We start from the raw sequence: 16,462 nt of genomic DNA, 5'->3' as shown, positions 1-16,462 counted from the left end.
TAGTCTCCCTTCTAAACATTTTTGTCCCAGTACTGCACTGTAGTCTCTGTGCATAAAGTGCAGTCGTTTACTAGACTGCATTTGATTTACAGTATACTGTGATTTGAAACAACCTTTAAATTACTTATTTTTTCATGGATTGGTGGGTACTTACATTTCAAGAACCACCTTTTCTATTTTTATCCTGTCTAAAAAACAGTTTCCATCAAACCTTTTTGACTCGTGCCTTGTTTGCGACAGCATGGGCTTTTTTTGGGTGACAGGGAAGCCCTGGTTTCTTCACAAGTTAAACTCATCACAAGTGTATATGCACTGCTTTCCGCATTGCTCTTGTGTAGCCAGAGAGGGCGAGCGGTTAACCCGGGTACCTTGTCATCAGTCATAGAGTCTACTGATAGTTTACAGTTGCAGTGAGGTAGAAGATTGCTCTGATGTGAGCTGGAGTTACCCCATATAACTCCAGAAGTAATGAACAAATGAAGCTTCATTAATCACTTAATAGTTTTGGAATTCTCAAGATGACACTTGGTTTAAAGATGGAGTGGAAATATAATATATTTCCTTTGCAATAGCATTCATCTTTAAACTAAGATGAACGTCTGGACGAGTAAAGAATATCACAGGTGCTTTCCGAAGCTTCATTTTCCCATCACTGCCATAGAAGTAGAAAGAGTTGATGGCAGTAGTCATCTATGGACTTCCTTTACCATCTGTAGAATTTAGACAATTTATAGCCAGTGCCACTGCTATCCATCCATGCTAATGCTTCCTTGCTAATCGGAGGAGGAGGAGAGGAGGCCTGTCTGTATAGTCATCCAAAGAGGCAGTTGTGCAAAATGTTGATTGATTTTGCATGACTCAGGTAACATGGCAAGTAGAACGTGTGTGTATTTTAAAGGGTTTTTCAGTATTGTAGGCATTAACTACTAGAAGATAAAACCAGATCAGGTTCTGTTGTGCCTTCTTGTCCGCCGCTACAGTTACCTGTAAGTAAAGGAAACAGACTGGTTCGGGCAGAATGACTTTGGGAGACAGGAGTCGGACTCATCCCTGGCTTCTTGGGAGGGATCGAGGGAGGGTGAGTCCTCTCTGATCGAGGGGCGAGTGGGGAACGGATACCTGGTGATAGCGGCCCAGAAGGTGACCTCCCCCCGGGTGGCGATGCAGCGACATTCCGGTAGTCTGTACCAAAGGGAGAGCTGCTCATTGGTACCAGCTTGACACCAGCCTGCTGGCTGGTGAACCGGGACAGCACCTGTGTGACTGTGTTGCGGGCCAGCTGCTTGGCTGCACTGTGTTCTGGTGGGCAAGGGTTGTTGGAGGGAGTGGGTGAGAGGTCCCTGGGGGAAAGAGGCCCACCGTGCTGTTTCTGCTCCAGCTCCGCCTGGGTTTGAAACTTGTTTCTGGCCGCCTGGAACCGTTGATTGACTCCAGCCTGGTAGGAGGACTGATGGAAACCAGGGCTGTTGAAATGTTTGACCAAAACTGGTGAAGAAATGGGAGAAGAGGAGAGGGAAGAAGAGGCGGTACTGGATGGAGAGTAAGGTATGGTCTGAGGATGTTGAGGAGAATGTAAGCTTGCCCCTGCCTCATTTTCGGGCACTTTTGTATTTTCTATTCCCTTCATGTCCTGAGTTGTCTCTGTCTCTTTGAGATTATGATGACCGTTGACCTTCAATACAGAAGCCATTTTTCCAGGGATAGTTACTTTTCCATCAGGTTCGGTCAGAACAGAGGTGGACGTCACTGTCATCTGAGAGGGTGACTCTTTTACCACTGTCATTACCTCCGTAGTCCCCTGTTTGGACTCAGTGCTTTCAGTCAATCGCTTTTTCAGCTGTTCAAATTGTCTTCTCAGGTCATAACTCCTTTCTTCTTCCTTCATAAGCCTGTTTTTCAGTTGCTCGTGTTCAGTAGTAAAATCAGCAAGTTTCCGCTTCGATTCAGCCTCGAGTTCGGCAGCCCTACTCTTCTCCTCGTTAAGCAGCACCTGTAGCTTTTCCACCAATCTTGTCTCCTCTTGGAGTAAACTACGGAACTCTAAGACCTTCTGCGATTCTTCCTCTGCTTGGCTCCTGGCTTTCTCTAGCTCCAGGCTAAGAGTGGATGCAAGCTGCTGCTGCTGGCTCAGTGACTCCTCTGCCTGGTTCGCGGCTTGATCCTGTTCTCTCTCCAGTCGCCGCACTGCTGCACGCTCAATTTCAAGCTGGAGAGATCAGAGCATTGGTGAGAAAATCAAAGCAGCACATGGCCACAAGGAGGCAGAATAACTCTGCTTTGGCGAGTATGACGCATAAATCCACACACAATGAGCAGACACTGACAAAAAAAACAGACATATTTCTGTACAGAGCCAAAACTATTACCTGTACATAATAGTTTAATAAAAGTAAGGGCTGCCCGGTAGTCGAGTGGTTAGTACACCATCTTCACAGTGCAGAGGTCGCTGGTTCGCGTCCCGGTACGGCCTCCTTATGTGGAGTTTGCATGTTCTCCCCGGGCCCGCGTGGGTTTTCTCCGGGTCCTCCGGTTTCCCCCCACACTCCAAAACCATGCATGGCAGATTGGCCACTCCAAATTGTCCTGAGGTGTGAGTGTGAGGTGAGAGTGACTGTTGTATGTCTGTGTGCCCTGCGATTGGCTGGCAACCAATATAGGGTGTCCCCCGCCTCGTGCCCGAAGACAGCTGAGATAGGCTCCAGCACCCCCCGCAACACGAATGAGGAATAAGCGGTACGGAAAATGGATGGATGGATGAATTTTAAGTAATTCTCGGAATTTAACCCATTCATGAACTCTGTAACCAGATGGTAAACTGGTAAATCTCTTGAATTCAGCTTTGGGAGACTTTCAGTATTGTCTCCTATATGTTTGCAACAAAGTATTGTAAAAATAACAACAAATCTATTGGTTGGTTTGTAGTACCTATAGGTTGTATTAATAGTTTAACTGTGTTTATGAGGAATTAAAGGCTGGCTAGCTTGCTTCTACAGTTTACAGGGGATGTAAAACATGATTTCTGATAATACAGGAAAGGCTAAGGAAAACTGTTGGACGGTTACGTAAGGCCCTAATGTAGAGTCTGACTCTACATCCAAGCATGTGTGCTCGAGCTGACCAGATACAAAGATCCATTTGCTCCAGTTTCCAGAGGCTCTAAAATCCAGGCAGGACAACTAAACAATGGTCTCTTCCTCATCTGTTTCCTTTCCAACAGCCACGTGCGTGCTCATAATGGTGCCTGTGTATGCTCTTGATCTTTAAAAGCCCAACAACCACACGGAGTGAGACAATGGGGGCCCACTGATGCTTTCCTGCGACCTCCCTGCTTTTTTACAGTAAATCACAGCTTTCAATATGAAAGCGAAAAAGACAAGCAAAAAGGGAGCAGGAAAGAAGAAAAAAGTAAAAGCAACATGAGCTCTCCGAGGTCAAGTATCAACAAGTTGAATACTTTGGCACCTTTAGCACAAGCATATCCACCCCTTAAGTATTATGTGGTCAGCACCTGTTGCAACAATCCATCTCTTTCTGTTTGCAGTATCAAGGAGCAATTGTCACTCTGTGAAGATTCATGGGCGTGGCACAGTTTTTCTTCTGCTAAATCAGCAATCATCTATCAAAAATAGAAACATCAACAACCAATGAATAAAATGGCACATGTGCTCACTTCATGACAAATTAAGAAAAAGGGAAATGAAGAAAAAAAAACAATGTTTTCAAAGGATTTTCAGATTATTATTATCACAGATTTATTTATTGCAAATTTAATAGGACTTACCTTCTAGCAAGTGCTAATCTATCAATCCTTGCTCAGATCGGATATGCGGGAGCCTTTTGCAGTTGACTGTGTGAGAGCCTCAGTCCATCTTGGACATTCACCGTGCAAGTATAAGCGAATGACCATTGGCAACTACAGGCAATATAGTCTTCTAATAATCAGGGTGAAAATGTTTTTATAATGTGGGAGGAATCCCGAATTGCTGAAGAAAAGTAAGCAAAGAGAGGGGACCCCCGCCAACATTATCACTGTGAGGTAGATGTAATCACCACTCATTCACTGTGCTGCAGTGATGGGAATAATAACAGACAGTATACACATATGCATTGTCATCAACTGGTGAGTATAGTTTTTGCTTTTTTGAATGGTGCTGTGCCGATGACCATTTTGTGTTTGGGAGCCTTTTACAGAGCGAGTTGCTTGTTCTGTAGCCACAAAGGGACATAAGTCTTCTTGTGCCGGTCCCAAGCCCGGATAAATACAGAGGGTTGTGTCAGGAAGGGCATCCGATGTAAAAGCTTGGCCAAAACAAACATGCGGCTCAAAACTCTAAAGATGGAATACACTGATTTGCTGTGGCGACCCCTTGAAGGGAAAAGCCGAAAGGAAGAGAAGATACACATATGTTTGTGTGCTTTGAATGGTTGTCTATTTGTGGCCTATGGGTGACTCCTGACCCTTCTAAGGTGTACATTGCCTCTTGCCCAAAGTCAGCTGGGATAGACTCGAGTTCACCCCCAGCAAGGATAAATGCTATAAAAAATTGATGTAAAAGTCTCATTAACTTGCAAAGCTCTGCAAGAAGTCATCTATGCTTCATATCTCTTCAAGCCCCATGGTGTGAGGGAGTTGTTGCAGTGTTTAAACTAAAACATGGAGCTCAAATACATATTTGCCCAACTCTTTCAAGAGTAGGCAAAATGGAACTGTATAGTGCCACTTAGTAGTTTTTTTGACGACGATACTAGTGCAGCGTGTTCTACCGGAAACAAATTCGTTGTGTGTTCTACATACTTGGCAATAAAGATGATTCTGATATTTACACACACAATCAGGCTATTGTACAAGCCTTGTTGTGACACATCCTGGTTTTCTGGAATCGTCATCACACACATGTTGAAGTGCAGCTTGATAAGTGTTTTACAACCTGAATAAACGTGTGTGCACTAATTACCCTTCGGTGTCTGCTCTCAGTTGCTGCCAACTGTCTCATCATCCTTTCTTGTATCCTCTTGCAATGGGCCATGACCAGTTTTAGTACAGCCAGAGGGTTGGGCCCCACTCCTTGCCCCTGCAGGCTTGCATGAGTCTGGGCGAGTGTGTTTTGGTTCTCTGCTGCGTTGCTGTCCCGTTGCAAGGCCAGAAATGGATCGCTTAGGTCATACTGACCATAACGCTCTTGGATGAAAGCATCTTTGTTTTGAGCCTAAAGGACACACACAAAGATACTTACAATGTTTCGTAACTCCCATTGATAGACTGAGAGTGAGTCTATTCGGTATAGGTCTGTCAGTCATTTCCCATACTTCACAAAACTAATGATGCAAAATGAAGCTTCAATTTGCCTCATGAACCAGTTATAGTTTTTGTCCTCTAGAAGACGCTTTATTTAACATTATTTTTTAAATATGTTAATATGTTCTGTACAGTCTATTCAAATGATGAATTCATTATTATCAGGGGTTTTATGTTATGTGTTCTTTTGCATTATTGTGATTTTATATTAAATGTTATGTGAAGTAATTTGCTCCAGTTGCAACTGTATTGAAATAGCTTCATAAATGATGTATTAATGTTAAGCAGATTCCTTACTTACAGACAGTGTATTGTCGGTGTTCAAATACCTGACATGTTTCGGCGACTACTTCCGCCTTCGTCAGAGTGTCGAACACTCTGACGAAGGCGGAAGTAGTCGCCGAAACATGTCAGGTATTTGAACACCGACAATACACTGTCTGTAAGTAAGGAATCTGCTTAACATTAGTTATCAAGTAGACAGGATGAATTTAGTACAACGATTAAATGATGTATTGTTGTTGTTCTTTACAGTAAAGGGATGGCAATGCAAATGGTCTTCTCCTTTTTGTGGAAACCATAAATCTTTATCAGCCTTTTTTTAATGTGCTATTTTAAAGTATTGACATACTTTATGCATGTCAATTATACACAGATGTTTGTTATCTGCGGGCCAACCTGGTCCCTATTCAAATGTGTGTGCGTGTGTGCGCGCGCACACGCGTGTGCATGTAATTTAAGGGATTAACGATGAGACGTTAATGTAAAGTTGACCATAAGCAGATGGCCGAACGCCTCAACCAAAACACAAAGGAGTGAGATTATACACCCTTTCCAAAAGCAGATGTTAATTTCTTCTCAGAGACGCAGAGGTGAATGACCAGGCCACGGCTGTGAAATGTAAATTTCTCCACTGCGACACTAATAAAGGCAAATCCAATCCAATCCAAATCAAACGGATGTTTAGATAGTCAATACTGTATATTTTAGAGTCCACACATTGTAACCTGCAAGAGTGAGTCAAGGTTGTCAAAGAGAAGCAGACGACGAAAAAATGAAGTGTAACTTTCTACACAGCCATGAGGAAATACTGGATTTGAACTCTTGAGCATGCAAGCAAGCATTCAAACTTGACACTTAGGTCTCCTGAAAGGATCCCACCGTCTTCTTTCCAAAGCACAAATGCAACACATTCCTCCACCAAATACAATTTCTAAGAAATGTTGCAGTCTGGCAGGTTTTTTTCTTCCCTTTGCTGAAATACTCCTATCATGTAAACACACACTCGTACATCCTCGGGGCAACCTTAAGGACGCTCAGTGTCCCTGGATGAACAAAGAATCTGACCATCAGAGAAGGGATTAGAAGATATGTACAAAGACCCTGTCTGAATGTCTTCAGCGCCAGCCATTGTCTCCATGCCTGACCCATTAGGCTTCAGTGTGAGACTGGTTGCAAAACATCTGTCTTTTTTCATTGTGCGCACAGTTCACAATACGTTTACCTTTGAGCAAATTGTTCGGCCCTGAACTGAGTAAAACTGTGGTGCTTATTTTTGTAGATGGGGATGCAAGGATCATACTGAGCATGTGTGTGGTGCAAGAAAGTTGTAATTATAATAACAAGGCATCCTTTTTTGGATAAGATTCTTGCAACACTCACTATTCTACAAGCCATTAAAAACAAATGTTTTCACATCCAAAATAGGTAACGGAACAAATGAAACAATAATTAAAGGGCCTTGCATTTTTCTTGCCTATGTATTCCTGGGATAGTTTTAGGACTGGAATAGGCATGCTAACATCCCTTAGGCTGTCTTTTCATCAGCTTGGATCACATCCGCCATCTAATGTGACGTGGCTGACAACCTGACCTACACCTGCAGGGATCTGTTGTCAGTCAAGGTTCACTATCGCCTGTAGTGACAATCACAGCCTTGTGCGAGATGAGAGGGAGCCACAGAGTCTTGTTTCCTCAGTGGGACTGTGTGGAGACAGCCAAACAATGAAGCCTGCCACAGCTGTGGTCACTAAATCAAAGAACATTATCATGATGCATTTCTCCTCTTACGCATGTACAGTTAAGTCTTTCATTTTGCTCCTGAACAATGCTGTGAAAGGCATGAACTAATAAATGAGATTGAATGGATCCAGGTGCACCTGTGTGTGCCACAGAGCACATCTGGGTTTGTCTTGTTTTCTGTCGACTGAGAATGACCTGACAGTTCTCAAGCGGAAACTCAGCTCATCTATTTTCTGGTCATAGGATGTTCAAAGGACTCCTGCTGTGTCTACTGATCCTTCAGAGTGGTTACAGAATGCTGCCTGATGATCTAGCACAGGGGTGCCCAAAGAGTCAATAGCAATCGACTGTCAGCCTGTAGACTGGTTCCAAGTCAATTGCCAGGAGTGTAGAGCGAAATGAGGGGTGGGCGTGGGTGGAGGGGCATTTGTGTGCCTGTGTGTGTGTGGTTGAATAATAACAAACTAAAGAAGTTTGACATAATTCATATGAGAATTTGCAGTAGTATTTTTACCACGACAAATTTTCATATAACTTATATAACACATTATCATTTCAAATCTTCACAAGGAGCGGCATAAAATCTTGACATATGAGAACTGCCTTATTAAAGTGAACGTGAGCACAGGTGGAGCGATTACCACACATTCCAGTGGTACCTTTTAGCCAGGAACTGGAATTTAGTACAGGATAAAAACCGAGGATGACGTCAACCAGCCAACCATAACAAGACCGGATTTAAGGAAAAGGTCAACATGGCTACACCCCATTGTTTTGTGCCAAAAGAAAAGAAATAACAGACAGGAGAGTCCACAACATCTACAGTGAATGTTTTTTGTAGCAGAATTCTGTGCTTGGGGATTTTGCTGTAGCGTACAGATGTCAGACTCATAAGATAACCTTACTTTGCCTCAGGGGACAAATAATGAAACTGCTATTCATCATTTTTAACTGATTTAGACATTAGTGATTATTGATAAGTAGACAAGCAGCTTTTTGAATGTTGCTGTGCCGATGACCATTTTGTGTTTGGGAGCCTTTAACTGAGCGAGTTGCTTGTTCTGTAGCCACAAAGGGACATAAGTCTTCTTGTGCCGGTCCCAAGCCCGGAAAAATACAGAGGGTTGTGTCAGGAAGGGCATCCGACGTAAAAGCTTGGCCAAAACAAACATGCAGATCAGACCTCTGAAGATGCAGGACACTGATTTGCTGTGGCGACCCCGTCAAGGGAAAAGCCGAAAGGAAAAGAAGAGACAAGCAGACTTTGTCCAGACAAGTCACTCCTACTTTCCGAAAAGAATAGTGTACATTGCTGGCCTCAGGCCGAAACCCTCATCGTGTTTAGTATTTTCTAGACTACGCACCAGATTATAAGGCACTTCTTCAATGAGTGACGTATATTAAAACTGTTTTGCACATATAATGTGCACCAGATTATAAGGCGCACCTTCAATGACTGACATATTTAAAAACTTTTTTACGGATGTATGGTGCAATGTATTACATGACGCACCTTCAATGAAGGACATATTTTTTTTTTTTTACACATATCAGGTGCACTGGATTCTAAGGCGCCTGGTCAGCTTTTGAAAACTTTTTGAAGGCTTTTAGGTGCGCTTTTTTTTTTTAGGTGCGCCTTATAGTGCGGAAAATACGGTACATTTTCACAAATCTATTCACTTGGTCTACACAAATGTGTGCACTGTATTTATTCTAATAGCAATTTGACTAAGTGGAAAACATAACTTCCTGACTTTTTTGTTTATGGTTCACCAGACCTGACATTTTTTGGCTGCTTTTTGAGGTTCAAGAATTAGGGCAGAACACCAATAAAACGGTAACTGTTAGATTCTAAATATTGTTCTTCTTCCGGTTCAATTCTGCATTTGTGTAACAGTCAGGTAAATTTGGTGAAGCATTAGCTTTTTTTCAGCTAAAATGTATATAAAACATTAAATATAACTATTTTGTTGTCATAAGTTCAACAGTTTCACATTCAATGTAGGAATGTGGCTTCAACATTAAAATCACATACATCTTTGAAACATTATTAAATCCTTTTTTTAGGTCCAATTACTGAATCTGGGAAAAAAAATGTTCAGTGTTCTAAGTTTAGAATGGAGAAATTGTTTGGTAACGCGCACGGAACAATAGCACTGCTCATGCTTCTATGCTTCAAACAGACATTCCTTGAAGAGTACCAAGCCTTCTGTGCCATTCAGGCCTGAAGGACAGACACATTATATTTGCTTTCCTCATTAGATAAAGACAAGTGAAAAGATAGGCCACTCCCATTGGAATATGATCTGTTTGCCGTGTCAGGTTCTCAGGAATGTTCCCTCAATTGTAAATGCTTGTCCAAGTCTTTTAAGGTGCAATAATGAGAAAGGAGCATGTGGTGTTTCTTCAGATGAAACCGACAGAGAATGTCATCTTGTCCAAAGTTCCCCTTGCATTTTGATGGCTTGCAATCTTTGAAATTGTTGTAACTTGAGCATGCCACAAGTATTGATTATTTTAGACTACAATATACAACCAAAGATGGCCCCAAATAAAATCGCTATGAAATGAAAGCCAGTTCAAATATTTTGTTTTTGTAGCACCCCAACAATGACAGAACAGCTGTCTTGTGTATGCAGGACAGGCGCCAGACGAAAGGGACGGAAGTCCTTATTTTTGGAGGTCTTTGTACATCCGCCACAGTCAACACCCAACCGATAAGCAACCCACCAGAGACCATTAGGACGTGTGCATGCATGCGTGTGTGTGTATGTGTGTGTGTGTGGGGGGGGGGGGGGTGCGTGTGCGATTGGGCAGATGGACAAGGGTCACGGTGAATTACGAGAGCTGCCTTGGAATATTGCTGTGTAACATGATTGAGGTGGGGAACGCTGAAAGGAAGGCTGCAAAGCTTGAAATACAAAGAAAGGACACACAATGAGCTAACAGTCCACTTGTTCACAGTTGCTGGGGGTTCACAATGGCTGGGAACTTCTTTTGAGTTTTTTTTTCTCGTACCTTAAATACATCCAAGATGGAGTGGTGACATGTAAGATTCAAACAGCGAAGACTAAAAATCCTCAAGAAAATTGCACTTGCTTTGTTTGTTAGGTATAAATAACCCCTGTAACATCGGCCAGCGTGCTTTCAAGCCGTTCAGCAGTATTTAATGGCTCCATCCAAGCATACAGGAGTCCCTGCAATGTGGCCAGAGTGTGAGAAGCAATCATGGGCCCAAGGCGAGCCCCGTGGGAGCACCCAAAAACACCGTAAACGTGCTGTCTAGCTTCAGCATGGATGAATGAGCAGCGCAAGGAAGACATGTGGGGAATAGCCCTCAAATATTCGGAAATGTCTAAGGCTTATACTCTAAGCTAAAAAAAATAATTGTTTGTTATACGCACATGACTGCCCCCATGATTTTTTTAATTACTTTTTGAAAAACCCTTAAAGTCATGGGCCATCATGGTTACACATTCCTCGGACATCCATTATGACAATGAAAACAAATAAATGTTTAATCTTCTCACAGCATTATTATTTGCACACAATAAATTGGTGGATTACTTGTTTTATAACCGGTCAACCATTATAGTTTGCTTAGCTATTGTTCAAGTGACTGTAAAGAGAGTAACAACATGATAGCTGTCTCAATGCAGTTTATTCCACGTGACGAGTTGTAATTGACCGCAAACATTTTACTGTTTGCATATGCAATGTCTACTTACAGTTAAAGGACAACTGACGTCCCTTTTTTGTTTTTTAACTGACACCAGAAAAACATTTTATAGCATCTAAAATACCCAAAACATGCAGTATGATATTTTTAGTCAAATGCAAAACACCAGGCGGCCCGGTAGTCGAGTGGTTAGCACACCGGCTTCACAGTGCAGAGGTCGCCGGTTCGCGTCCCGGTCCGGCCTCCCTGTGTGGAGTTTGCATGTTCTCCCCGGACCCGCGTGAGTTTTCTCCGGGTCCTCCGGTTTCCTCCCACACTCCAAAAACATGCATGGCAGGCAGATTGACCACTCCAAATTGTCCCTAGGTGTGAGTGTGAGAGTGACTGTTGTATGTCTTTGTGTGCCCTGCGATTGGCTGGCAACCAATTCAGGGTGTCCCCCGCCTCGTGCCCGAAGACAGCTGAGATAGGCTCCAGCACCCCCCGCGACCCTAATGAGGAATAAGCGGTACGGAAAATGAGATGAGATGCAAAACACCAATAAAAATGACTTAAAGTGTCCAAAATCTGCAAAACATTGAGCTGCGAATTGGGCATTTTCAGAAAGTCCCGCCGCCCTTTCGTGACGTCACGCCAAGACGTCTTGCATTGCTTGTGAATCAATACAATGGCTTCAGATTCGGAGAATATGCTTTCTTGTTACACATCCAGTTATGAATATGATTCAAATAGTCCTGATGAGCAAAGCATACATGTTTGCAATTGGTTAAAGAATTTATTTGGGCCATTTTGAAGCAAACGGGTGGGGGGTAATGTCTCACCCAAGAAGAGGCAGAAAAATGGCGACCAGCTCCGGTGAGGAATGAATCAGCTCGTTTCCACAGGCTGATACTATCTTTCCATGGAGTTTGCCTCCCTCTGCTGGCGGCTTTTGGGTGTAAGACATGGTTTAAAAAAAAAAAAACAGTACAGCAAAATACATTTACGTGATGGAAAGACGCTACAATGCGTCTTTTTTACAGTGAGGAGGCGGTCCTTTTCTGACGTCACGTACAGACTCTACCAACTCAAAAACAAGACTTCCTGAATGTTCAGCGCGAGTCTTAAAACTTAAAATATAGCTATATGCAGTGGAATCTTATTAAAATACGCCCAGTAGAAGTCATTTGAAGCCATTTTACAAATTATGGACACAACTTGTCCGGAGACGTCGGTTGTCCTTTAAATATACTGTAAAGAACAATTTAAGAGACCGACTAATGTGCATTTTGAACAGCATTACTTCAGTTTACACAATGAACGAGTCCAATGGAAAACCTGCAATTGCTTGTTGAAATGAGCAGTTCTCAAAGACAGCCTCTGGTGATATTCTTGGTAATTTATGATGAAAACTTCAAACGAGTTATGATTGGTAATAAATCATCTGCACAGATTTGATGCTGTCTTCATTTGTCAGAACAGCAGTAAAGGCCCACTTTGTATGTCATAGCACATTATTTTCCAATTTTTTCACCTCAAAAAGGAGACATATCACTCACTCCACCCCTTAATAGCAAATAGCAAAAAATGTTGACATTGGTGGAACCAAAATCCTGTACCATTGTCTGTATTCATGCTGTTTCCTCGGTTTCCTGTTGGCATATCCCCTCTTGGTTAAGTGACATTCTTTTTGCATGTGTAATGCTGAGAGAGTTTAATTGCCGTCTGAAAATAAATTTGCCGTATCACATTTGCAAATTATTCACTGGCCCTGGGGATCGGCCGTGGGTGGCCAAGGCTATCAGTGGAGATCTTCAAAACAAAAACATATCAACACATCTTTAATAAATAAAAACATAAAATCTACATCTATTTGTACATTGAACACACGCGCACACACAAGGACACACTAGCCCGCTGATACTTGGAGGCTGGGATCACTTACAGTCACAAAATGTGTCAAATGTCCACATTCAACCTAAAAAATGTGAGAAAATATAAATAATATAAATAAAGTAATTTTCAAGATTTTCAGCGTGCTAACACACTGTGGAAGTATATTGACCAAATATGGTTGGCTGCGCTCGCGCTTAAATTAATTTCCTCTCCTGTCCCATTGTCTCCATTTTAAACATTCATTACCCGTTCCCTCTGGAAAGAAGGAGGAAAGTGTTCACTCGCATAGGTAGAGGAAGAGTCAGGTGTTGGTGATGGTTGGACTTACCCTAAAGGCATGAATGACCACCTCTTGGGCCTCCAGCTCTCCTTCCAAGATACTGAAGAGAGTCAGTAGCTCTGCTCTACTCAGAGCCTCCACATCCATCTTCAAAGAAAGACACACAGAATGAGAAGCAAGCCACGAAACCATTGGAAACTCCTTGAATCTCATCATGAGTCACGAATGTTACAACACACAAGGAATTTTTCTCCGGTAGATGGAGCCATTACAATAGAGTACTACACCAGAAAAATTGCAAAAAAAAAAAGTATAATTTAGCTACATTTGCGTAAAAAAGTCCAAAATATCCATAGCTTTCAAAGACGAGGCATTTCACTCGATCATTAACATGTTCCTACTCAACAAAGGCTTTCTGACTTCAAAACAAATAAACAATTCACTAACAAATGAGCTGTTGATCTAGGACACAGGTGTCAACCTGCGGTCCTCAATGGCCGCTGTCCTACATGTTGTAGATGTTTGCATCCCTTAATACATCTGATTCAACACATCAGAAGTCTAATATTAGGAAACATAATATAGAAATAAAAATATTTACTATACAGTGTCACTGAGACAACACATTTTCACAAGACATTCCACGCAGTTTTAGACTTGGCAGATTTATTTTGGAATATAAACGAGAAGTCACGAGCATAACTACATGTAAATGGAACAGAAAGCAACTCTGTTATTATGATAAATTCGGCAAGGTATGCTTCTGTCTGATTATTTTCAGATCCTAATCGCAAGAGTGTGTAAAAAGGAATGGTATGTGATTATCTCTGCTCGGGCGTGAGCTGGCTGCCAAGTTAGGTCCAAAAGCCCAACACACCTCAAATATGACCACCCACACACACACACACACACGCACAAAACATCTGATCTGTAAGTACTGTTCATGAAGTATTTTCTGTCTTATTTTGTAGGTATAGTAATAAAAAATATTATTGTGAGATAATGTACTGGCTGTCGAAATTGGTATGCAATACATGCAATACATCAGGCATTTAGGGAATTTAAGGGCACATCGACTAGTCCAGTGTCACTTTGACAAGATATAGTTGAAATCTTTGTTCCCTTTTCGTTAAAATATGCCTCTGATGTCATTTTTCTTCATGATTAAAAGCTACACTGAAAACAGTTTCATTTTTGCCAGAATAAACTGGTGTACTTTTCAACCGTAACCAACATGCATATCAGCGTACTGTATGTATTTGTTGTCAACTGACATAAAAAAGACACAGCATCAAACTAAGGAAATGAAGAAACTTCCTTTCCTTTCGGCTTTTCCCTTCAGGGGTCACTACAGTGAATCAATGTCCTCCATCTAACCCGGTTTTGTGCATCCTCTTCTCTCACACCAGGTACCTTCATGTCCTCTTTGACCACATCCATAAAGGTAGGAAATGAAGAATAAAAGTCAAAATAAAACAGAATTAGACATTTTTTTTTCCTCAGGCCATGCCTCTCTGTGTGTAGTTTGCAAGTTCTACTAGTGCTTGGGATGGTTTTATGCACCGCAATTTCATTGCATAGTCCAAAAACGTCCTGTGAATAATTGACTGTAAACTTTAAGTTGACCATTGTTCATAACTCATAACTCCCTTGTTCATAACTTTTGACTGTTTTTCCTCTCTCACAAAGGTTTGGGTTTAACACATTTCCACACTTACTTTTGAGACTGTGATTTCCTTTGTAAAATGTGTTTTAGGTTTGGTTTGCTTATGTGTGAACTTAAGATAACTTTTTTATAATTGGTATATGTATGTGTCATTGTAAGTTCCTGTTTATTTTTTATACTGAATTCAGAACTACTCTATTTTTTGAGAATCACATTGACGATACATTAATACAAAACAAAAATAGGTTCAATTGTATTCTATAGCAGACAGATCCCAATTCAGACATTAAAAATGACAAATATTAAACAACTCAGCTGAAGAGGGTGTCATTAATCATGCAATCCAAAAAACATATGCACCTGGTGTCTTGATTTAAGAAAATTTAAATAAAACTAGTTTCTGCTGCTGACTCTCACATTTGATTTGACAGTGTTTCTGGAAAACGTATACTTCAAAGTGTCTCCTCATTTTGTAAAGTGATGACACTCTAGTGTTGTCTGTCAAATTCCTCGGTTGATCATGTGTCTCCATTAGCTGAAATGCCAAAAGTGGAATTATTTGCGCCAAGATTTTTGAGCGTTTTTTTTTTTGTGAAGTCATGCTCAGATGTTTACACAAAATTCAAATGTGCTTCGTCCAGTCCAGTTACTGCAAACAATGTTTACTAGTTTTTACTTTCTCACCGATTATTTGGGTAGGCAACACTCAACGTTTTGCTTTGTCACCTGATACATAGCTCAGCTCCTATGAAAAGCCATTCCAACATTCCAAGGATGCCCACACCATGGAAGTCACCATTCACGAGTAAATAAGAATCCAATGCAAAAGTTTGCAAGGAGTCAAGAATCAGCCCCGTTAAATCCGCACAAGATGGTCTCAAAGTGTTCTTATGTGATTGTTGGAGTGATTCCATCATCTTGGCAGAAACCAGGGAAGAGAAGGCATCAAAGCAATAAATGCGTGTTCCCGCTAGACAGATAATTCGCAGCCACTTGCTAGACACGAGGAACGGCAATTCTTTTTCATGGCAGCACCAGTCACTTAAAGTGAGAAACACATCAGGAACATCAAATTGGAGCGTGTGATGATTGCAAGATCAATACCGCATCGATATCTCTTTGGTGCTTACATCTTGTGGCCAGGGGGTAGGAAAAACTACACAGTACATAATAACTCTTAACATCGTTTCTTCAGACACCTGATCCAATACATAGTTGCACTCAAACATGAATCAACCATTAATGAATTGCTCTCGGTGTTGATAGGTTACAATCATTCTAGTTCCAAACGCCCAATCGATTAGTCATAAAAAACGGAGAGCATGGAGAAACACTAATCTGTGCGATACATACCTTCATACACTTCCGTCTCCCAGGCGTCAAATCCAGAAATTGATTGCTGCTGTGACGTTGGGCTCGAAGCAGTACGCTGTCAAAAGGTGCTCCTACCCCCAAACCGAACACCAGACAATCAACGGTTCAACGCTTGCAGCCAATGGCAGAAGTGCATAGTCAAAATCTGGCCAATGGGCCAATTGCCGCCATGTTCTTCGTTCAGGGGTTGGGGTTAAAGGCGTTCCCATTTTGTTGGGATAAAGCTCTTTGTTTCTGTCCTGTTTTGTGGCTCCCACCCAATGTTGACAT

General features: G+C 41.8%; 1 protein-coding gene across 2 annotated transcripts; it reads right to left on the bottom strand.

Moving 5' to 3' along the window:
- Positions 1-77: 77 nt before the first annotated feature.
- Positions 78-16,437, bottom strand: cttnbp2nlb (CTTNBP2 N-terminal like b). 2 transcript variants are annotated; one of them, XM_088996098.1, is made up of 6 exons: positions 16,172-16,437; positions 13,201-13,299; positions 4,956-5,207; positions 3,509-3,616; positions 1,120-2,206; positions 78-984 (listed from the first exon to the last, which is right to left on the bottom strand). In XM_088996098.1, the coding sequence occupies exons 1-6, from the start codon at positions 16,175-16,177 to the stop codon at positions 920-922; spliced, it is 1,617 nt and encodes a 538-aa protein (XP_088852224.1). In that variant the 5' UTR covers positions 16,178-16,437; the 3' UTR covers positions 78-919. The 2 variants fall into 2 exon arrangements, with proteins under 2 accessions (XP_088852224.1, XP_088852216.1); XM_088996090.1 differs by having other exon boundaries at positions 78-2,206.
- Between the last annotated feature and the right edge of the window lie 25 nt (positions 16,438-16,462).

Source organism: Hippocampus bargibanti, linkage group LG01, assembly GCF_051943395.1.
Source record: "Hippocampus bargibanti isolate YZ-2025 linkage group LG01, ASM5194339v1, whole genome shotgun sequence".
Taxonomy (NCBI): domain Eukaryota; kingdom Metazoa; phylum Chordata; class Actinopteri; order Syngnathiformes; family Syngnathidae; genus Hippocampus; species Hippocampus bargibanti.
Note: the sequence above shows the minus strand (reverse complement) of the source record. Positions and strands in the feature narration are given on the sequence as shown.

Bases quoted from the DNA above. Each gene is read 5' to 3' on its own strand.
- cttnbp2nlb (XM_088996090.1), bottom strand. The intron at 3,617-4,955 runs GTAATTAGTGCA...TATTTTTGATAG, and splicing joins CTGAGAGCAGACACCGAAGG to ATGATTGCTGATTTAGCAGA. The intron at 2,207-3,508 runs GTGCTGACCACA...TGATCTCTCCAG, and splicing joins GAGATGGATTGTTGCAACAG to CTTGAAATTGAGCGTGCAGC.